At 39.7% G+C, this 22,343-nt stretch overlaps 1 protein-coding gene across 3 annotated transcripts in view; it reads right to left on the bottom strand.

Moving 5' to 3' along the window:
• cdk5rap2 (CDK5 regulatory subunit associated protein 2) overlaps window positions 1-22,343 on the bottom strand; it is an 82,478-nt gene that overhangs the window by 46,606 nt on the left and 13,529 nt on the right. For 2 of the 3 annotated variants that reach the window (XM_041058215.1, XM_041058217.1), the window contains exons 15-48: window positions 22,137-22,247; window positions 21,919-22,056; window positions 21,620-21,799; window positions 21,298-21,492; window positions 20,962-21,153; window positions 20,607-20,736; window positions 20,372-20,511; window positions 20,157-20,273; window positions 19,864-20,007; window positions 19,635-19,747; window positions 19,358-19,497; window positions 17,853-17,993; window positions 17,638-17,747; window positions 17,385-17,525; window positions 16,772-16,876; window positions 16,457-16,635; window positions 16,056-16,380; window positions 14,392-15,946; window positions 14,108-14,209; window positions 13,545-13,693; window positions 12,905-13,305; window positions 12,517-12,749; window positions 12,097-12,148; window positions 10,579-10,742; window positions 9,392-9,736; window positions 9,112-9,237; window positions 8,835-8,951; window positions 8,493-8,682; window positions 7,745-7,866; window positions 7,213-7,425; window positions 7,010-7,096; window positions 6,645-6,907; window positions 6,298-6,447; window positions 6,071-6,209 (exon numbers count right to left, since the gene is read on the bottom strand). In XM_041058215.1, the coding sequence (XP_040914149.1) occupies window positions 6,071-6,209; window positions 6,298-6,447; window positions 6,645-6,907; window positions 7,010-7,096; window positions 7,213-7,425; window positions 7,745-7,866; window positions 8,493-8,682; window positions 8,835-8,951; window positions 9,112-9,237; window positions 9,392-9,736; window positions 10,579-10,742; window positions 12,097-12,148; window positions 12,517-12,749; window positions 12,905-13,305; window positions 13,545-13,693; window positions 14,108-14,209; window positions 14,392-15,946; window positions 16,056-16,380; window positions 16,457-16,635; window positions 16,772-16,876; window positions 17,385-17,525; window positions 17,638-17,747; window positions 17,853-17,993; window positions 19,358-19,497; window positions 19,635-19,747; window positions 19,864-20,007; window positions 20,157-20,273; window positions 20,372-20,511; window positions 20,607-20,736; window positions 20,962-21,153; window positions 21,298-21,492; window positions 21,620-21,799; window positions 21,919-22,056; window positions 22,137-22,247 (7,009 nt within the window). The remainder of the gene's footprint in view (window positions 1-6,070; window positions 6,210-6,297; window positions 6,448-6,644; window positions 6,908-7,009; window positions 7,097-7,212; window positions 7,426-7,744; window positions 7,867-8,492; window positions 8,683-8,834; window positions 8,952-9,111; window positions 9,238-9,391; window positions 9,737-10,578; window positions 10,743-12,096; window positions 12,149-12,516; window positions 12,750-12,904; window positions 13,306-13,544; window positions 13,694-14,107; window positions 14,210-14,391; window positions 15,947-16,055; window positions 16,381-16,456; window positions 16,636-16,771; window positions 16,877-17,384; window positions 17,526-17,637; window positions 17,748-17,852; window positions 17,994-19,357; window positions 19,498-19,634; window positions 19,748-19,863; window positions 20,008-20,156; window positions 20,274-20,371; window positions 20,512-20,606; window positions 20,737-20,961; window positions 21,154-21,297; window positions 21,493-21,619; window positions 21,800-21,918; window positions 22,057-22,136; window positions 22,248-22,343) is intronic. The other variant, XM_041058216.1, reaches the window with a different exon arrangement.

The following is a 22,343-nucleotide window of genomic DNA, read 5'->3' as shown; positions in this document are numbered from 1 at the left end:
CAAAAAAAGGCAAATTTTTTTTTGACCTCAAAATGTCATAAAAAACGTCATAGTATAGTATGTCGTTTTTTTCGGCCAAAAAAAGTCAACATTTTTTTTGACCTCAAAATGTCATAAAAAACGTCATAGTATAGTATGTCGTTTTTTTCGGCCAAAAAAAGTCAACATTTTTTTTCACCTCAAAATGTCATAAAAAAACGTCATAGTATAGTATGTCGTTTTTTTCGACCAAAAAAAGTCAAAAAATTTTTTTACCTCAAAATGTCATAAAAAACGTCATAGTATAGTAAGGCGTCAAAATTGGACAAAAAAAGTCAAAAATTTTTTTGACCTCAAAATGTCGTAAAAAACGTCATAGTATAGTATGTCGTTTTTTTCGGCCAAAAAAAGTCAACATTTTTTTTCACCTCAAAATGTCATACAAAACGTCATAGTATAGTAAGGCGTCAAAATTGGACAAAAAAAGTCAAATTTTTTTTTGACCTCAAAATGTCATAAAAAACGTCATAGTATAGTAAGGCGTTTTTTTCGGCCAAAAAAAGTCCAAATTTTTTTTGACCTCAAAATGTCATAAAAAACGTCATAGTATAGTATGTCGTTTTTTTCGGCCAAAAAAAGTCAAAAAAATTTTTGACCTCAAAATGTCGTAAAAAACGTCATAGTATAGTATGTCGTTTTTTTCGGCCAAAAAGAGTCAAAAAAATTTTTGACCTCAAAATGTCATAAAAAACGTCATAGTATAGTAAAGCGTCAAAATTGGACAAAAAAAGTCAAACTTTTTTTTGACCTCAAAATGTCATAAAAAACGTCATAGTATAGTAAGGCGTCAAAATTGGACAAAAAAAGTCAAAAATTTTTTTCACCTCAAAATGTCATAAAAAACGTCATAGTATAGTATGTCGTTTTTTTCGGCCAAAAAAAGTCAACATTTTTTTTCACCTCAAAATGTCATAAAAAACGTCATAGTATAGTAAGGCGTCAAAATTGGACAAAAAAAGTCAAAAATTTTTTTCACCTCAAAATGTCATAAAAAACGTCATAGTATAGTATGTCGTTTTTTTCGGCCAAAAAAAGTCAACATTTTTTTTCACCTCAAAATGTCATAAAAAAACGTCATAGTATAGTATGTCGTTTTTTTCGACCAAAAAAAGTCAAAAAAATTTTTGACCTCAAAATGTCATAAAAAACGTCATAGTATAGTATGTCGTTTTTTTCGGCCAAAAAAAGTCAAAAAATTTTTTTACCTCAAAATGTCATAAAAAACGTCATAGTATAGTAAGGCGTCAAAATTGGACAAAAAAAGTCAAAATTTTTTTTGACCTCAAAATGTCGTAAAAAACGTCATAGTATAGTATGTCGTTTTTTTCGGCCAAAAAAAGTCAACATTTTTTTTCACCTCAAAATGTCATAAAAAAACGTCATAGTATAGTATGTCGTTTTTTTCGGCCAAAAAAAGTCAAAAAAATTTTTGACCTCAAAATGTCATAAAAAACATCATAGTATAATATGTCGTTTTTTTCGGCCAAAAAAAGTCAACATTTTTTTTCACCTCAAAATGTCATACAAAACGTCATAGTATAGTAAGGCGTCAAAATTGGACAAAAAAAGTCAAAAAAATTTTTTACCTCAAAATGTCATAAAAAACGTCATAGTATAGTATGTCGTTTTTTTCGGCCAAAAAAAGTCAACATTTTTTTTGACCTCAAAATGTCATACAAAACGTCATAGTATAGTAAGGCGTCAAAATTGGACAAAAAAAGTCAAAATTTTTTTTGACCTCAAAATGTCGTAAAAAACGTCATAGTATAGTATGTCGTTTTTTTCGGCCAAAAAAAGTCAACATTTTTTTTCACCTCAAAATGTCATACAAAACGTAATAGTATAGTAAGGCGTCAAAATTGGACAAAAAAAGTCAAATTTTTTTTTGACCTCAAAATGTCATAAAAAACGTCATAGTATAGTATGTCGTTTTTTTCGGCCAAAAAAAGGCAAATTTTTTTTTGACCTCAAAATGTCATAAAAAACGTCATAGTATAGTATGTCGTTTTTTTCGGCCAAAAAAAGTCAACATTTTTTTTGACCTCAAAATGTCATAAAAAACGTCATAGTATAGTATGTCGTTTTTTTCGGCCAAAAAAAGTCAACATTTTTTTTCACCTCAAAATGTCATAAAAAAAACGTCATAGTATAGTATGTCGTTTTTTTCGTCCAAAAAAAGTCAAAATTTTTTTTCACCTCAAAATGTCGTAAAAAACGTCATAGTATAGTATGTCGTTTTTTTCGGCCAAAAAAAGTCAACATTTTTTTTCACCTCAAAATGTCATACAAAACGTCATAGTATAGTAAGGCGTCAAAATTGGACAAAAAAAGTCAAAATTTTTTTTGACCTCAAAATGTCATAAAAAACGTCATAGTATAGTATGTCGTTTTTTTCGGCCAAAAAAAGTCAAAAAATTTTTTTTACCTCAAAATGTCATACAAAACGTCATAGTATAGTAAGGCGTCAAAATTGGACAAAAAAAGTCAAATTTTTTTTTCACCTCAAAATGTCATAAAAAACGTCATAGTATAGTAAGGCGTTTTTTTCGGCCAAAAAAAGTCAAAATTTTTTTTGACCTCAAAATGTCATAAAAAACGTCATAGTATAGTATGTCGTTTTTTTCGGCCAAAAAAAGTCAAAAAAATTTTTGACCTCAAAATGTCGTAAAAAACGTCATAGTATAGTATGTCGTTTTTTTCGGCCAAAAAGAGTCAAAAAAATTTTTGACCTCAAAATGTCATAAAAAACGTCATAGTATAGTAAAGCGTCAAAATTGGACAAAAAAAGTCAAACTTTTTTTTGACCTCAAAATGTCATAAAAAACGTCATAGTATAGTAAGGCGTCAAAATTGGACAAAAAAAGTCAAAAATTTTTTTCACCTCAAAATGTCATAAAAAACGTCATAGTATAGTATGTCGTTTTTTTCGGCCAAAAAAAGTCAACATTTTTTTTCACCTCAAAATGTCATAAAAAACGTCATAGTATAGTATGTCGTTTTTTTCGGCCAAAAAAAGTCAACATTTTTTTTTACCTCAAAATGTCATAAAAAACGTCATAGTATAGTATGTCGTTTTTTTCGGCCAAAAAAAGTCAACATTTTTTTTCACCTCAAAATGTCATAAAAAAACGTCATAGTATAGTATGTCGTTTTTTTCGACCAAAAAAAGTCAAAAAAATTTTTGACCTCAAAATGTCATAAAAAACGTCATAGTATAGTATGTCGTTTTTTTCGGCCAAAAAAAGTCAAAAAATTTTTTTTACCTCAAAATGTCATAAAAAACGTCATAGTATAGTAAGGCGTCAAAATTGGACAAAAAAAGTCAAAATTTTTTTTGACCTCAAAATGTCGTAAAAAACGTCATAGTATAGTATGTCGTTTTTTTCGGCCAAAAAAAGTCAACATTTTTTTTCACCTCAAAATGTCATACAAAACGTCATAGTATAGTAAGGCGTCAAAATTGGACAAAAAAAGTCAAATTTTTTTTTCACCTCAAAATGTCATAAAAAACGTCATAGTATAGTAAGGCGTTTTTTTCGGCCAAAAAAAGTCAAAAAAATTTTTGACCTCAAAATGTCATACAAAACGTCATAGTATAGTAAGGCGTCAAAATTGGACAAAAAAAGTCAAAAAATTTTTTGACCTCAAAATGTCGTAAAAAACGTCATAGTATAGTAAGGCGTCAAAATTGGACAAAAAAAGTCAAAAAATTTTTTCACCTCAAAATGTCATAAAAAACGTCATAGTATAGTATGTCGTTTTTTTCGGCCAAAAAAAGTCAAAATTTTTTTTCACCTCAAAATGTCATAAAAAACGTCATAGTATAGTATGTCGTTTTTTTCGGCCAAAAAAAGTCAAAATTTTTTTTCACCTCAAAATGTCATAAAAAACGTCATAGTATAGTAAGGCGTTTTTTCCGGCCAAAAAAAGTCCAAATTTTTTTTGACCTCAAAATGTCATAAAAAACGTCATAGTATAGTATGTCGTTTTTTTCGGCCAAAAAAAGTCAAAAATTTTTTTCACCTCAAAATGTCATAAAAAACGTCATAGTATAGTAAGGCGTCAAAATTGGACAAAAAAAGTCAAAATTTTTTTTGACCTCAAAATGTCATAAAAAACGTCATAGTATAGTAAGGCGTCAAAATTGGACAAAAAAAGTCCAAATTTTTTTTGACCTCAAAATATCGTAAAAAACGTCATAGTATGTTGTTTGTCTTTTTTTTCGGCCAAAAAAAGTCAACATTTTTCTTCACCTCAAAATGTCATACAAAACGTCATAGTATAGTAAGGCGTCAAAATTGGACAAAAAAAGTCACAATTTTTTTTTACCTCAAAATGTCATAAAAAACGTCATAGTATAGTAAGGCGTTTTTTTCGGCCAAAAAAAGTCCAAACTTTTTTTTGACCTCAAAATGTCATAAAAAACGTCATAGTATAGTAAGACGTTTTTTTCGACCAAAAAAAGTCAAAAAATTTTTTGACCTCAAAATGTCATAAAAAACGTCATAGTATAGTATGTCGTTTTTTTCGGCCAAAAAAAGTCAAAATTTTTTTTGACCTCAAAATGTCATAAAAAACGTCATAGTATAGTAAGGCGTTTTTTTCGGCCAAAAAAAGTCAAACATTTTTTTGACCTCAAAATGTCATAAAAAACGTCATAGTATAGTAAGGCGTCAAAATTGGACAAAAAAAGTCAAAATTTTTTTTGACCTCAAAATGTCGTAAAAAACGTCGTTTTTTTCGGCCAAAAAAAGTCAAACTTTTTTTTGACCTCAAAATGTCATAAAAAAACGTCATAGTATAGTAAGGCGTTTTTTTCGACCAGAAAAAGTCAAAAAAATTTTTGACCTCAAAATGTCATAAAAAACGTCATAGTATAGTAAGGCGTCAAAACTGGACAAAAAAAGTCAACATTTTTTTTGACCTCAAAATGTCGTAAAAAACGTCATAGTATAGTATGTCGTTTTTTTCGGCCAAAAAAAGTCAAAATTTTTTGACCTCAAAATGTCATACAAAACGTCATAGTATAGTAAGGCGTCAAAATTGGACAAAAAAAGTCAAAATTTTTTTTGACCTCAAAATGTCATACAAAACGTCATAGTATAGTAAGGCGTTTTTTTCGGCCAAAAAAAGTCAAAATTTTTTTTGACCTCAAAATGTCATACAAAACGTCATAGTATAGTAAGGCGTCAAAATTGGACAAAAAAAGTCTAAATTTTTTTTTACCTAAAAATGTTGTAAAAAACGTCATAGTATAGTATGTCGTTTTTTTCGGCCAAAAAAAGTCAAACTTTTTTTTGACCTCAAAATGTCATAAAAAACATCATAGTATAGTAAGGCGTCAAAATTGGACAAAAAAAGTCAAAAATTTTTTTCACCTCAAAATGTCATAAAAAACGTCATAGTATAGTATGTCGTTTTTTTCGGCCAAAAAAAGTCAAAATTTTTTTTGACCTCAAAATGTCATAAAAAACGTCATAGTATAGTAAGGCGTTTTTTTCGGCCAAAAAAAGTCAAAAAATTTTTTGACCTCAAAATGTCATAAAAACGTCATAGTATAGTAAGGCGTCACAATTGGACAAAAAAGTCAAAAAAATTTTTGACCTCAAAATGTCATAAAAAACGTCATAGTATAGTAAGGCGTCAAAATTGGACAAAAAAAGTCAAAAATTTTTTTGACCTCAAAATGTCATAAAAAACGTCATAGTACAGTAAAGCGTCAAAATAGGCCATATAAGTCCTATATATAAGTTCATATAAGTCCATGAACATAAGTTCATTGTGTTTATTTGCTGTTTTTTTACTTTTTTCACTTTTTACTTTGCATCTTTTCCATGCACGTATGAATGAAAAAGTGCAGAAACTGAAAAATAAAACCAAAGCTTTCCAAAGTTGTATGTAATGTAGAAAAATTTGATATTGAAAAATTATCGTTCGGGAATCAGCATCAAAGGCAAGGTATCAGTATTGAAAATGCCCAGCCCTACTTGTACTCAGTATAAAGTGTTGAAGTAAAAGAAGAAAATCATACACTGATCGATGATGACCCTCTCCATTCCCTCTTTGAGCTGGTTGGTGGTGCGCAGGCGTTTAACGGCTCCACTCAGCATCCTCTCCTGCTGCGACAGCCTGCTCTTCAGTCTGGCAATCTCATTTTTCAGCAGCTCGTCCTGATGATGGAGAGTAAAAAGGGTAAAGTTTGTTCTGTGGATAAATCACTGGACAGGATACATACAATATGTGTTTGTACATGTTTACCTGCTGGTTGTTGCCGCCGTCCCCTGCTGTGTTACCAGCTGGCAGAGAGACTCTCCACACCAGTTTGAGCAGCCGACCAGCCTCCTCTAACACCTGCTGCATGGTGTTAATGCTGCAGGACAAACTCTTCAGATGCTGCTGTTCTGCCACCTATGAATAACACAATGACATGAACTCTGTTGACTATATGTTATAGATAATTTATGCAAATTGTAGATCGTTAAGTCAAGTTTTTTACTATTAAAAACAATTTAAACATTATTGGAACTTTCACATTCCGCTTCTGTGTTCCCATCATCATCAATCCATACATAGACAAACTGCACCTAAAACATGATTGTCAGTACCTTGTTGTCAGATCCCTGTTGCCTGAGTGTGTACATACACTCCTGCAGTTGTGTGTCCATGCTGCGTGACAGCTTACGGCCCTCTGAGATCTGCTTGCGCAGGGCGTTGTAGTCCTCAATCAGACCCAAAATATGTCGGCCGTTGCGATTGGCCCACATCTTGTGGCCTGGCACCAGGCGAGAGGGAGCGCCAGAGACGCTGTCACCAGAGCTGCTGCTGATGGATCCACCGTCCACCTCTGAATAAGCATGATGCTTCTCATCTGAAAAGGTGTTTTCAAATAAGCCCGATTACAATGTTTATCTGTATAGGTTTGTATTTACTACTATAATTAAACATGTCAACTCTGATGAGGTTTTCTTACCATGGAGGACACTGTGTTCATTGTGAGACTGAAATGAGTGACGGAGGGGATCACAGCCTTCACGACCTGGTGACCTGCCCCCTTCATCTAAGACAAATGCAAAACCAACACTGACATGACTGGCAGGTTCCTGTGCATGTGCTGAAGTGACTTCCTGTATGTGCCACAGGCAATTAGCATGCGGGTCTGTGCCTTGTGTTTACCTGGAGAGGACAGCAGGTAGTTGATGTTGATGGTTTCAGAGCGGTTGGGTCCTCTGAGCAGCTGCTCCTCCAGTCTCTGCCGCAGGGCCGTGTTGGTCTGGATGCTCCTCTCCAGCTGTAGCCTCAGGTGCCTGATCTCCGACAGCAGCTCACTCAGGTCCACTGAGCCAGAGGAAGGGATGGGGACCGGCTCTTGGGCCATCTCACTGGATTCTGGTTAGAGGTGCAATGAAGGAAACAATTGCATTATCTCATTGGTGTGACAGGAAAAACAACAGGAAACAGAGGAATAGAACAGAAGCAAACTGGAGCAGAACATGAGACAATTTACATTTGTCCAACTGCTTATTAAAAGGAACTTCACTGAGGTAAAAGCTGAACTTGTATTATCTTGTTAAGTATATAACACCTCAAAGATTTGGTTAATATAAATTATAGTATCTTTACTTTCTCGAGACTCCAAATGCAACTATATAAGATTTCAACAGGCTCCTAAAGAAAACCAAAATAACATTAAAAAAACATGCAGTACCTTTGTGATTCTGGGTTTCAGTCTTGATCTTTTCATAAACTTGCAGCTCCACTCGCAGTGACTGGAGGAGACGCTGGGAGTCAGACAGCTGCTGCCTCTGGAGCTTCACCTCACACTGCAACCTGGAAACACAAAACAGGAAAAACACAAAATTCAGTGAGCGAAAGAATGAAAACAAAACATGATACATAATCGCAAAGAATTCATGAAAAGCATATACTCTTAAATACATAATTGCAAGTATTAAACTGATATGCTTCTTTAAAAAAGAAGTATTATTCAATGAAAATCAGTAAAAAAAACCCTAAAACAATATATAATACACACACACACAGTCAGAATGACAAGATAAGGAAAGCGAGAGGAGAAGTGATCTGACAGTAAACCAGACTCCAGGTTTCAGGTGTCAGCCTCACTCAACTGTGTCAGTAGGACTCGGGGCAAGAGGTCACATACCATCATTACGGCGTGTGCATGCGTGTGCTCATGGATGAGCCTTTAAATGATGGACTATCATGTTTCCAAGTTGTACTAATAGTATGGAATAATGGTAATAGTAATGACTCTTTAGAATGGTAATTAGCAGCCTTGTGTAGTTTCAGGTTGCATGGAGGAGAGTAGTAATGATATTAATTAATTAACTAATTTAGTGTGTACTGCGAAAAGACTTTTAGATGTGTGTGTGGTCCACAACCGCTTGTTGTGGTAGCGATGCACTGATGTTACCTGTGTGTTTGTGAGTGTGTACCTGTGCAGCTCCTCTTTGCTGTAGTGCAGCGAATCCTGCAGCTTTGAGTTTTCTTGGCTGCTGTGCTCCAGCCTCTCCTGAAGTCGGCTATTTTCCTGCCTCAGAGCTTCACACTCCTTTCTGCTCTGCTCTAGTTTGGCAGTCCGCCTGGCCAGAGTCTCCCGTAGTTTCTCGTTCTCCTTCTGCTTGTCTGGAGGAAGTGAAAGTATTTATAAGTTAGTTTTACGCACCGTATGGGTGATATATTTGTTTATGTGTTTGATAAAGGTAAGGGCACACTTTTAGAGGTACGTGTGTGTGCCAAAATGAGCTGTATATTCATGTAGGTAATGTATGTTTTACCTCTAGATCCCAAGTTGAGCTGTTCCTTCAGGGCTTGATTTTGTCCCCAGAGGAATCGCACCTCATTAGCCAGCTGACCCTGCTCCTCATTGCCATGGATGAAGATGTTGGTAGCTGCTGAACCAAGGATACACACACCCATCAGTCAGCCAATAAGAGCATGAGTACAGTGGATGAGAGCAAATATATTTTCATTTTGTGTGCAGTGTGTGCAGAATTTCCTTCTAAAAACAACAACAGAAAGAGACTGGGACAGTGTTCCATCTTAGGTACGTACCTGGGTCTTTCTCCACCTCAGCCAGTCTCTTCTCAAGCTGTTCCCTGAGACGGTCGTTGGTGCGGATGCTTTCCTCCAGGCGTTGTCGCAAAGCTCGGATCTCCTGTAGATGTTCTGCCAGGAGGTCTGACAGACACATGCACAAAGCTAAATCAAAGAGCTACTTTAAGGAAATTTAATACTATACTTACATAAAAAAACTGGGTGCTTAAAAGAGAGACTAAACAAGGAATAGCCAAAAATTAAACAGCAGAGGCAGAGATATCCTCACAATATCCACCTGAATTCATTGTGCGAGGCTGCTCGGCAACATTCTTTGCCGCGATGACTCCGTCTCCTTTATGTGCTTCTGTCCGAGGCCCTGACCCCTCTTGGTCGTGGCCTTGATCCTGTTCCTGAGAGCTGCTCTGGGCCATAATTGAGCGATGCAGGTCCAGTTCACTGCGCAGGGTGGCGTTGAGCTCTTCGCTGCTTCTCAGCTGCTCCTGCAGTCGCCCGTTCTCCCTCTGCAGGCCCTGCAGTCTGCTGGCGGCGTCCCTGTGACCAGACACACCTTCCTCCTGGGCTCCGCCTACAGGAGGGACAGCTGCTCCCGTCCAATCAGCGGGGTGTCGCTGGCCTACACCTGTGCAGGGAAACAACAACGGATAAATACATTAACAACAAAAATTGTAAATGTAAAAAACAGATATTCAGCGTACCAACTGATTCATCTTTTGTGGTCTAAAAAAATATTTTAAATTATTATTTTGTGAAAAACCTTTCTGTTTCCTCTCATCTCTCAGTACTAAATTTCTAAATTAATACTAGGCTATGCTTCAGGAGCAATAGTTGGGGCTGGTAAAGCACAATGTCATCGATAGCCTTCATGCTAACACAAATGTCCACTGCAATGTCAGGCACCAAAGTGAAGCGTTTGTAACCACACAGTGTTGTAGCATTGAGGGAAACGAGTTTGGGTCAACAAGCCCCTGTGCCTGACCTCTCACATATCCACATGCTTCACTTCCCTCTGTAATAGCCTTTACTGTCTCTTTTCCCGAGGGAAACACAATTTGAAGATTGAACCGGATAGGTGCCACTGAATAATGCAACTTTGAGTGGAGGTGGACTGAAACTGGACACCTGTTCTGCCCTTGGCCGGCGTGCTTTGTCCTAAGGGACGCCTCACTGCAACAGAATGGATCTGAGTGGAAAATAAGTGCCATTACAGGCTGTGACTAGACTGGCCGGGCAGTGGACAAGGACAAGGTAATCTCAATGACATACCACTGAGGCAAGAAAAGGGGAAAAATATGCATTTTTAATGGAGCAAACAGAGTTAATCCCAGTCTAGCACACAGTATACCTGGATGGACCTGGTGTCTGTGACACTGAAGGCTTTATTTGGACTTGGCTTTCACACCCGCTCAAAAATAAATTCCATTATTAAGACTATGTTTAAGTATTGCATCTGGAAATACTTACTGTGAGCTCGACTGCCACCTTGTGTGCTATGGCAGGGGGAGGAGGTCCTGTCTGAGTAGTACAGATCAGAGTGAGAGCTGTGGTGGCTGCTGGGACTTTGGCCTCTGAACTGGCTCTGCAGGCTCTGGATGAGACGGTTCTTCTCCTGCAGCTCTTTAGTCAACCTGGGAAGAGGAAGAAGAGAAGGAATGAGTCATGTTAATACCAGCTGGGATGCCTCTGTCCTTAAGAACACCCAACAGCTGGATTTTATCCATCACATCATCTTGCTGATAGCAAAACAATGTGAAACAAATACACAGATTGAGGAACAGCACCCAAAAAAAGAGACATCACTGAGAGAAAAAAAAAATATTGCCAACCAGAAGAGCTGCAACTTTCAGTGGAAACACACAGCTGGAAAATACAGAAGAGGAGTTCACAGCAAACGTCATGCTGTCTGTCTGGATCAAACCCACTCACAGGTCCAGCTGCTCCCTGGTGCATTCAGCCAGGGTGAGGTTTTGGTGGACGAGGACACTGATGCTCTGATGCAGCAGCTCTCTCTCGCCCTCTAGCTCCAGACGCAGAATATCTAACTCCTGCTGGATTCTAGCCGGGCTGTCAGGAGAATCTTTCATGCTCTCCTCATAGGACAGTGACTGTGATCCCTGCTGAAGCTCCCCACGGCTGCCCACATCAGTAATAATATGAATGAACGTACATCACTATGAGCTACTTTAATTTCTAATCTAATGATACAAAAGTGCTGTTGAAAAATGTATTAATTGTTCACAATATTATATAACAGCAAAGTCAACGTTATTGCGTCAAAAAATCTAAATAAAATAGCTTTTTTTTTTTTTTAGAAACACTGAATTCCGAACATAGGATGAAAAATGCACTTGGAGTTCCCTGGTAATTCATTTCCTACAAATAGTGGGAAATGAAAATGTTTTTAAAAAAGTAATAAAAAAGAAAAGAAAGTGTTCCCTAACATATAATTGATTTTTTTTTCTAGAAAATGCTACTTGAACTGTGATGGACACAGATGCATAAAAATTGACATGTGCTGTATGTGTTGTGCTGCTCTGATGTCTGACAGACAGCAGTGGCCCAGTCAGGGGCACTGTGACCTTAATGTTTCGGTTCACACACAAACAAAATGAGGTCAATAGCGGGACGCTATTCAAAACCAACAACACATAGGGCAATTGGCTGGATGGAGGTGGGGGTTGGTCTTTAAAAGGGTCATGAGACAAACATCATCAAAACAGCTCAGCTAATGACCCTCACATGTATACTATGACCTTTAAGTAAATACAGAACCATTTAAAAAAAAAAAAAAGATAAGGAAATGCAAAGTAGGTTGGAAAATAAAAGAGACGGAAATAAACCATATGGAAATAAAATAAACTGGATGATATACATATTGTAGATATTTGTTTTCCACCATGAATAATCACAAAAAATTGGCTACAAGTAAATTAATCAAGATATAAACAATAAGCAAGTACAATATGACAGTTTGAAACGTACCTGCGAGACAGTTCCAGAGCCGCCACGTCTTCATTATCCAGATGAGATTCTCCTGGCAGACAGAGGAAAACATGCTGTCAGAGACCTGTCTGTAACAATCAGTTACAAATGACTGCTCTTTGGTGTTCATCTCTCTCTGCTTTCTCTTTATTAAACCATAACAGGTCTGTTTTCATTTGACTAAAACTCCTTTCCCGCTTTAAACATTGAGATTAAGTGGGATTTATTTATTGCCCAGTCAGATAACAGTCACTTGTTACAGATCCCAAAATCATCATTCATTTGCATGCATGCTGGCTGCAGTTTTGTGTGTTTTGGGAGAGTAACGTATCATAAATAACTAAGATAAAATAACTGACTGTGTTTGCTCAGTGTGGCTTTGATTAGCAACATTTCTCAAAAGATAGTAAACGCAAATACCTTTGTCCAGCCGTCCCTCCAGCCTGTCCAAAAGACTCAGGCTCTTATTCAGCTGCTCTTTGACCGCCTCCCCCATGTAGTAGTCGACTTCGCTGGTTTGCAGCAGCTCCTTGAAGGCCTTGCTCAGCTCCTCCAGCTGCCGACGCTGCAGGGCTCCCAGCCTGCGGCTCTCCTTGATCTGCTGCCTCAGTTGTGACAGTTCCCTGGCCTGTGACTGTACCAGGGAGTCCAGTCTGTGGAGAAGACAGAATGAGGGCAAGCAGGGAAGAAACACCAAAGTTGACAGCATGAGTCAAGATTGGATTTACAAAATGACTGTGCAGCTTTTACTCAGTGTAAAAAAAAAAGTATAATATCAATTGAGTGATCACTGAAAAAGACTGCTCACCTGGCAGGTGATGTAGAGCGGCTGCGGGTCTGTGGCAGCTGTTCACCTGAGCTTCTATTCAGCGTCCTCTCTCTTTCCAGTTCTATATTCAGGCAGCTAGTTTTATCCTTCATCGCGTGGTTATTCCCCTCCTTCTTCTCCCTTAGCTTCCCAGTTCTGTAGCTCCTATCTTGGCCATGGTTGTCCTTGTGTGTCCCTTCTTCATCCCTCATAATGGTGGGCAGGTCAGAGGTGTTGGCAATAAGGTCACTAGAGTTCCTACGCAGAAGATTTTGCATTTGGAGGATGAGTTTGGTCTGGTTTTCCAGCTGGACTTTCAGCTCTCTGACTTGTGCCTGAAGCTGGAGGGGGTCCTCAGAAACGCCGTACTCATCATAAGCGTGCAGGCTTTTCAGACTGACCTTAAAACAGACAGGAGAAGGTTGATTTTGTTTCTGCTGATATTTTGGTTTACATTACCTAGTTTGACTGCTTAGATTACATTCTTTTTCACATTTTCAAACAGTGTATGTTTCCACTTTTAACATGACAAGAGAAAAGTACAAAGAATAAGCAGTGTGTTTGGGAAAGTACAGTTGCTAATCTATGATCGGACATTTGCTGTTAAGCCGAGGGATTTAGCCAAAGATAAGTTGAATACCTTGGCTGAGCTGAGAGCTGGGGAACTAGGGTATGGGGTGCTGGAGGTGGAGTCCAGGTTTTCAGTAGAAGAGAAGTTGGCCTGATCTTGTTTCAGCAGGGAAGGCAGGCTAGAGGCACTGCAACTGGGGTTCACACCAACCTCTAGATCTGGAAACACAAGGGACACAGAAAGAGTCAAATAAGGAACAGGAAAAGATTAGAAGTTGTGGAAAACAAAGGGTCAATCTGTTGATATATAAACAGTAAAGTAAGAGTGAAAGGTTAATGAGTGCTGAAAAGATATTCCCAAACTTCAGAGAAGAAACATGCAAGAATCTGTCAATGCAGAATATTGACAGCCCGTTCAAATTTGGGAATAGTGCCAAGAAATATCAGGTTAAAACCAGAAGACACCGTGTGGTTATAAGACCCAAACAGAAAACATTTTTCAAGGTAAGAGACAGTGTGTTACAGTTGCCTTTGTTCAATCCTCATGCACACATAAAGAGAGAATCTATCCACATTTGAGATTAGTGTCCGCTCAGCAGACAGACATGCAGAGTCTGTCTAGAGTCCGTCTACCTGTGCTACTGCTCTCTTCCCTATCGTTCTCACTCTTGCCACTGGTTTCGTAACCCAGGTCCTGCAAATCCACCTGCACGCCTTTGTCATCCTGCTCCAGAGCTGGCATTGGAGGCAATATATTTTGGGTTAGGAAGAAATCATTTAACGTGTACAGAATCTTGTCTCTTTCCTTTATGGAGTTCCTAATCAATCTGGATTAATGAAAAGGTTGAACTTTACATGTTATTACAATTACTGTTACTGAATTGCTGAAGCAAGCACCTCTGCATGTGATAATTTACCTTTCCGTGCAGTTTCAGTGGAGGGTGCCTCGGTAAGAGCAGTGGCCAGTTTCTCCTCCAGGTTTTTACATGCTTTCTTCTTCTCCCTCAGTGCCTTATGGAGAGTCTCCAGTTGGATCTGAACACTTGGTGGTAATCCCTTGTCATCCTGCACTGTCCTGTGGGCCTCACTCTCCTCTCTACGGCCCCTCTCTTCTTGTAGGGAGGTCTGCAACTCAGACATCCTGTGGGAGAGATTGCTGAAGACCTCGTAGAGGAGACAGAGATTTTGATGGAGCGCTCTGTGAGGTTGTCCCTTTGTCCCAGCTGAAGCAGTGGACTGATTGCTGCTGGATTTGGTTGTTGGCTGGGTGGGTTCTGCCAGTTCTTCCCTCTCTTGCAGGGCTCTCTGAAGTTGGTCTAAATTCATCTGCAGGTCAGTGCTGATCTGTGATGATCTAGCAGAAGTCAAGGAGCCAGGATTTGTGCAGTGTTCTGCGAGAGAGGCAATGGCTGACTCTGCTGCACTAAGGCAGTTCGTTAGAACTTTGTTCATCTCCTGATCTAAACCCCTATGATGCTCCTCTGACTCCTTGTCTGCTGATATCTGCCTTGAACATTTACCATCCTGGCCAGCACTGTCACTGTTGTAGCCCTTTTGTGCAGCAGCATCTGCAGATCTCAGTTTTTCCTGCAGCTCTGCATTGAGCCTGTTCTGCTCCCAAAGTGCCTCCTGCAAAGAATCTACGTGTCGCTGCAACTCCTGCATAGAGTCGTCGGTGCTCCCAAAAACACCTCTGGGGCTCTCTTCCTTTGAAAATGCCTTCACCTTTTCTAAGGCACTCTCTATCTTTAAGCAAAGATCACGGACTTCTGGACTCTTTTCTTGGCTGTCAAAGGAGGTCATGACTTTCTCTGTCATGTTCAGAAGCTCTGTAAGCTGGTTGTTGAGCTCCTCCTTGTCCTGTAGGGCTTTCTGCAGCTCCATGCATCTGCTGTGTAGGGCAGCATCTGATCCTGCAGAACCAGATCCTGCACCCGAACTGCTGTGTGACCCAAATCCTCCCTGGTTGTCCAGACTGCAGGCTGTCAGGTAAGCAATAGTAGATTCTGCAGCCTGTAAGGCTTCTGCATACTGGCGGTTAAGTTGTTCCTTTTCCTGAAGCTGAGCATGGAGTTCTTCCCAATCAGAAAGCTGCTCACTGAGCTTGTTGATCAGGGCTTCTTTCTCCTGGCACTCCTGGTGGAGAAGCTCTAACTGAGTGAAAAGAGCAGAATCAGCCTGGGTGTGATCCACTCCGTGTTCAACTTCAGAGCCCTTGTCTGGCCCACATGGACTGCCACTACGGTGTCCATTTCTGATAGTGGAAGAAGGGGAAGTGCTTTGCTGGAGCGATACTGGGGAGTCAGAGTCTGTGTGCAGTTGCTGGTCAGACCCATAGAAATCACCTGAACGAAGGTGCTGAAGTGCATCTGTTCTCAGATGCTCAGAGCTGACAGACTGTCTGCTGCTGCTGCTGCTGCTAGCTTCCATTCTCAGTCTCACAGGAACAGGGAGGCGAGATCTGACACCAGCCTACAATTGACACAAATTCAACAGCAGATATTACAAACACCGTCAGCTAGACTTCATGCAGACAGAAATGTGGTATGTCATTGTAATACTGTTGTTGCACCAAACTTACCCCATGTCTAGTGACATCCTGCTTTCCACTCTTCCTGTGTGACTGTCCTTTAGTGCGTGGACTCTCCATACCCTCTGCAGTGCTGACAATTACCTCTGTTGTGACAGGGGTCTCCCCATCGAACACCTCATCAGAGTTCTTCTCTCCCTTTTCCTTCGACATCTTGACCTGCTGTGTTTCCATACTTTGTCTCAATTCAGCCTGTCCATCACTGCTGTTTCCTGAGGCATCTGTGCTCTCTTTCTCTTTAAACTCAAGAGATTTTTGTTCTTTTAGGAGACCCCGCAGCTCCACATTTTCTCTCTTAAGTCTGAGCAGCTTCTCTCTGCAACAAGGAAAATCTGATTAGTTTAGTTGAAAATTAGAAGTAGGATCTGGACACTGTTGAAGAAAAAGCCCACCTAAGATGCAAGGCTGATGTAGCCCCACAATCAGTCAGCAGGGCTTTAAGCGCCATCATATCTCCCCTGGAATCTCTCTCTCCAGTGTCCACAGTGATGTTGCCAGACTGAGCATGTTCTCTACTCTGGCCAAGGCCACTGTCCATACTCTCATCATCCAAAAGCTTTGCAGACACCATCTAAAAACAACATAGTTTAGAAATATGATCTAAAGTCACATGAAAAAAGGTAATTTCCCATTGTATTTACATTAAAATTTTATCTTAAAATATTTCAAAAGCGCTTCAGTTTAATAAATGCTCATCCCTTTCATACCTGTCCAAGTTTGATGTCAGTCTGGCTCTCTTTATCTGTACCAGGGTGATGTGTCCTATCACTGTGAGCCAGCCAAGGCTGTGTCTCCTGCGTCTTCTCTAGCTGCTAGAGTAATGGGATGGAAGGCGAGTATGACACACATGGCTCGGTAAAAGAAAAACTTAATGAGGGAACAGAATCCATAAAACACTGCACAGCAACAGCAGAATGGCATGACGTGTCTAATGTGGCGTGGCGAAGAGAGACCATTTCATGGGACACAGAGATAGAAAACAGGGACTGGTTAGGAAAGGTGAAGGATAGAAAAAGGGTTCTACAGACAAGAAACACACTTGTTAGAGAAAAAGACATCTAGATCCACAAAGTAAAGAGACACTAGTAACAGGCTAGACAGAGCAAAGGTCAAGATGTAGGTTCAGTGGTTAGAAAGGAGCTACTAAAGGTGGATGTTAGACAATGACTCAGACGCGATTCACCAAGTATTTTCTAAATGTGGACTATACAAAAACACTGCTGATAAATGACAAAAAGATGTGTACTGTAAGGTTTAGGAAATAAACTTTGACACCACAATTTCCTCCATTTGCCGCTGGTTTTTTTTGTGGCTTCTAACCTCTTTCCAGGGGCCACTGCTGGCCACGTCTTTGTCTTCCTTGTAAGCATCATGCTCTGGCTTCTCCAATAGTGACAGTCGGCTCTGCAACTCACTGTTTACAGTCTGCAGTCTGTTAACACAATCCTGCAGGTCCAGCACCTATCAAAGTCATAGATACAGTTAATAATTTTTGGAGAATATATATTCATAAGAGTGAGGGACAATAGTTAAATTACTTCTAAATGATTTATAAGTTTAAAAAAGATTTTACCTTCTGCTTGAGTTCTTGTGGAGAGAGTAGAGATAAGCTGTCATCCTGTCCCTCTCCCACACAAATACTCATGTAGGAAGTCTGATCGCCAATGAAACTCAAAGTGTCGCCTGAAGCGCAGAAAAAAAATTGTGGTCACAAAAAGACTCCCTTCTGCTGAAACTGCTGCTGTACACGTTAGAATGTGAAATCCAGTGTATTATTTCTGGTCGTACCACCATCATTGGCCCCGCCGACCCCTCCTCCACGGTTCTGGATGGCTCCTAAACGAGCCTGCAGAGAGGCATTCCAGCGCTGTGCATCTTCGAGCTGATGTCTCATGCTCTCCAGTTCTTTAGGATCAATTAGGTCCATACCTGACGAGATACATAGAGGGTTACACACAGCCATGTGTCTGGGAGACATGAAAGTACATATTTGTAAGAATAAAAACCTTGGTAACATAATACATACATAATTATGTATACACAATTCAGAATAAATTCCCCATGATTTGAATCAGGTATGCTAGTGTTGGATTTTAATACGCCCAAAGGCTGCAGCCTCAGAAAAATGCATATTCAAAAAACTTTTTGTGTACTTGTCTACATATAGCATACGTGCACATATACATGCTATATGCAAATTATAATGATTATATAACCAAAACAAGATATGTGGAAACCTAATCAGTGGTAATTAGTGCAGCTACATCTATTTTATATTCAGTGTGAATGTGAACAGTGGGCCTGTTACTTACAGCTGACCTATTTATACACCTGGATCTATTTAGATAGGGGCAGGGTATAAGCATGCACTCGACATGCACACACAGGCGAGCACATACATGCATGTGGACAGACACTGAAGCAATTTGGCTTAGATGACTACCTGAGCACACAGTGACACTTTTAATCAGTCTCAAAGCTGTGTCCTGACGTCACGCCACATCTAAAGCTTAACTACATTAACTGTGCGATGTCATAAGATATTAACCTTAGGATTTTTTTGTCAGGATCAATTTCGGGGGAGCTATTCTATAGAAGGATACCCTGTCATTCTATATCAGTATAATATCCTCTAATACGTTTCTTAAAGCTGTTATATAATGACATGCTTATGCAATTGAATCTAATTCATGTGACAGATGGTTGGATGGGTTGGGTTAATAATCAGAGGGGAGTTAAAAGAGGTGATGCAATCAACAGACAATCAAATGTTTTAATGGAACAGTCAAAACAAGCAGACAGCATGTTAAAAGTGAGAGACAGAGAGAAGACCGGCCAACAGCAGCCTTTATTCACTTTTTTCTTTCAAAGGACAGACAGACAGTCAGTGTGAATAAGTGTGAAGCCTTTACATTTGTAGAGTGTCAGCAACATTAGTATGGACAAAGACATGCAGATGAGGAAGTGATGATGTTAAGAACAGTAATCAGAAAGTGCACAAAGGAGAAGAGTGAAAGGACCAGGTGTTCATGCAGAATGAAGTGACACATGGAGGACAGGAGGTATTAATGGAGTAAACACACTGGACAATGAAGACAGGTGTGTTTGTGTATGCGTGTTCCCTAGGAGATATGGATTTATGTATTCCTGATCTATAGCTACCTAAGTGTTCTATCAACTTCAGTGATAAACATGCTCTTTCCTTTTCTATTTCCCTTACATATCTTTCCCTTGATTCTTTTCTTTCATTCACTCCCCATTGCCATGTACCACCCAGTGTGTTTGCACTGCACCTTCTCTGAGTTTGGCTCTGTGCATTTCTCTCTCCAAGTCGTCCCTTAGCTCCTCATTAGTTTTGATGCTCTCCTCTAGCTGCTGCCTAAGGAGCTGCACCGCTGTCAGCTCCAGTTGGAGAGCATGGAGGCGCTGGGCACTGCAAAACACATATGCATATCCTCAGAGGTATGTTTATTCATCAATTAAAAAAAACACATAACCTAATCAACATAATCTTTTCATTTTCACTAAGACATTGCAAAGATGTTTTGTTATAGAGACCATTCTTCCTACCTGTCCTGCTCCTTTACAGTTCTGACCAGGTTAGAGTAGAGCTGCTGTTCAGCTCTCAGGGCTTTGTTCAGAGCATCATGCTCCTGTTGCAGGGCTGTAAGGCTGGGCAAAGCCTTAAGGGAGAAAGAAAACGAAGGGGCAGTGGTCTTAATGTCAAAGCATTTGTTGAAAAATATTTTGTTTTCTTGTACTTTATTCAGCATAAAAGTATGTAAAGCATTCAGTTTACTTCTTGCTGGCTGTCTCCACCAATCATGGTTCTCTCTCTTTGTGGGAGGCCAGGGAATGATCTTTCCATGCCAGAGCCAATGATCTGATCCTGGGTATGATCAGCCCGACTGTCCCCTCTCTGACCAAGGCGCTGGTGAAGAACCTGCTCAGAGACAAAAACAAAATATGAGATATCAGACTGCAGGAGGAGGGGCCATGGAGTTCGAATGCAATCAAGAGAAAAGCTTATTATCCAAAGCTGCTGTGTGTTTCACTGAGAGAGTTTGAGCCTGTGAATGGGGGAATCCTTACATTGATAATCTCATCCTTGGTCTTTAGAGTGGCAGTCAGCGACTCAATATTAGCAGCCTGACCTTCACTGCGACCCTCGAGCTCAGATAGCAGTGACTGTAGCTCTGCCAAAGAAATCTGGATCAAGAAAATAATGAAGGGGGGGTTATACAAAAAGACACGTTTGCAACAGTGTCCAAATTATGGACGTAATTAAATGCTTATAACTGACTGACCTTCAGTTCATTCTCCCTCTTCAGGGCTTTGTTGAGCGCCTCAGTTTTCTGTGCTAGCTCCTTCTTCAGGATGACGACTGCCTTCTTTGATACTGGAATATTCTCCACATTATCCTCACTGTTCCTCCTGGACAGCTCAGCTTCAGTGCAGACAAAATAGAATCAAATGTAAGACCAACATGTACTCTAACTTATAAATATCCAGTGAGCAGGTTTAAAGGTCTAAAGGCGTTACCTTCCCTCTCATCCAACTTCTCCTGCATGATTTGGATAGTTTGTCTGAGCTCCAGCACATGATCCGGCTCCTCCCTCTGCCTCATCTCTGCCAGGAACTGGTCCCTCTCCTGACCGCGCTGCAGAAGCTTCTGCAAAATTATTAAAGGTATAAAGTCAGCTCGCTCAAACATGTAACTGATACCTTAAACTCTGTCCAGAGACCAGAAACTGGCCACCAAATAATTTGAAAACAGAATGGAGGAAAGGAGTATGTTTAATTCCCTTTGGGAGTTTTGATTTCCTCTCCTTGTTAGGCTTCTAAGTCAAGCACATTTTACAGCTGAGTGCTTATGTTGTATCCCAGAGGAACTTACGTTGATGAGGCTGTCTTTTTCAGCAAGCAGGGCTCTGAGCTCTGCAGTCTCTAAACAACCCTCCTGGGTTGTTACGGAGCTTTGCTTCTCAGCAGTGGAAAGCTGCTGCTCTCTGTCAGACAGCTGCTTCTTCAGTTCCTGAATCTCTTGAGTACGCTCAGACAACATGCGGTTGTAGTGCTCAGCTGATTCCTGGACAGACAAAAGAGGAGATATTTAGTGACTGAGTGAATACATTTAGATGTAGTGATGTATTTCTATACATATTCTATGAATTTAGTTCCCCAAAATGAATCACTGAGACCACTGAAAATGTTTTCATCATCAAATGTTGACCTTGAGAAGTTGGTCCTTGCTGCTAATGGTAGCCAACAGCCCTTCCACAGCACTCTCATTTTCAGCAACCAGTCTTTCCCTGGCCTTCACGGCCTCAGCCAGCATAGCCTCTGTGACCTTTAACCTCTGGCCCATCTGTTCAGCAAGGTCACGTGCATGAGTCTGTGACTGGTTCAGCACTGATTCAGCCATTTCCTACAAACATAAGTAGACAGACAGACAAAAATCAATCCTTAGTCTATCCAGGTTGGAACGTTGAAAAACCACCATGAACACCGCTGAACATTTGAGGGCATGTGAGGATGATTATCTGTCAACTAACCTCCATGTCCTTTGTCTTGCCCTCCAGAGAGAGCTGCAGCTGGCTGATAATGGAGTCTTTCTCCCTCAGTGATCTGTTGAGGTTATCTTCTACATCTTGCTTGGCTCTCTGCAGATTTTTCAGTGTGTTTGCAAGATGCTGCAGCTCCACATCCTTCTCTTTGATCAGACTGTCAAAACTCTAGACGGAGAAGAGCATACAGATGGAGACAGATGAAGTCCAACCTCCCAAAACCAATTTCATTTCTGATTACAAAGGCAAAATGCATTTTCTGATCAAAAATGGTGATGGCTACTAACATTAATGGTTTCCTCGTTGTGAGAAAGCAAGTTATTTAGCCTATCCAGATCTCTTTCCTTCTCCCTTAGGGACAGCTGCAGCTGGTGAATCTCATTATCTTTCTCCTCAATGGCAGCAAACTTCTCATCCAGTGCTTGCTGTGAGAGAGCAAACAAAAGAGTGTCAGAATCAAATTATAATCACCATGGTGTGAAAATTACACAGAAGGAATGCGCACCTCCAAAGCCTTCTCCTTTTCTTTCAGTCTTTGTCGCAGCTTGGAAAGCACATTATCGTTTCCTCCTGGGCTTTTGCTTTGTTCAAAGTCTCTGACCATGTTAATGTACTCCTGGTGAAAAACAATATAAAAACTGAATATATTCAATGGTGGATTTTCCACTCAAAAAAAATCATTAATACACACAAAAACATCTCATATTTTGGT

This window comes from Toxotes jaculatrix, chromosome 16 (assembly GCF_017976425.1).
Source record: "Toxotes jaculatrix isolate fToxJac2 chromosome 16, fToxJac2.pri, whole genome shotgun sequence".
NCBI classification, from domain to species: Eukaryota; Metazoa; Chordata; class Actinopteri; family Toxotidae; genus Toxotes; species Toxotes jaculatrix.
This window is presented reverse-complemented; position numbering and strand designations above follow the sequence as displayed.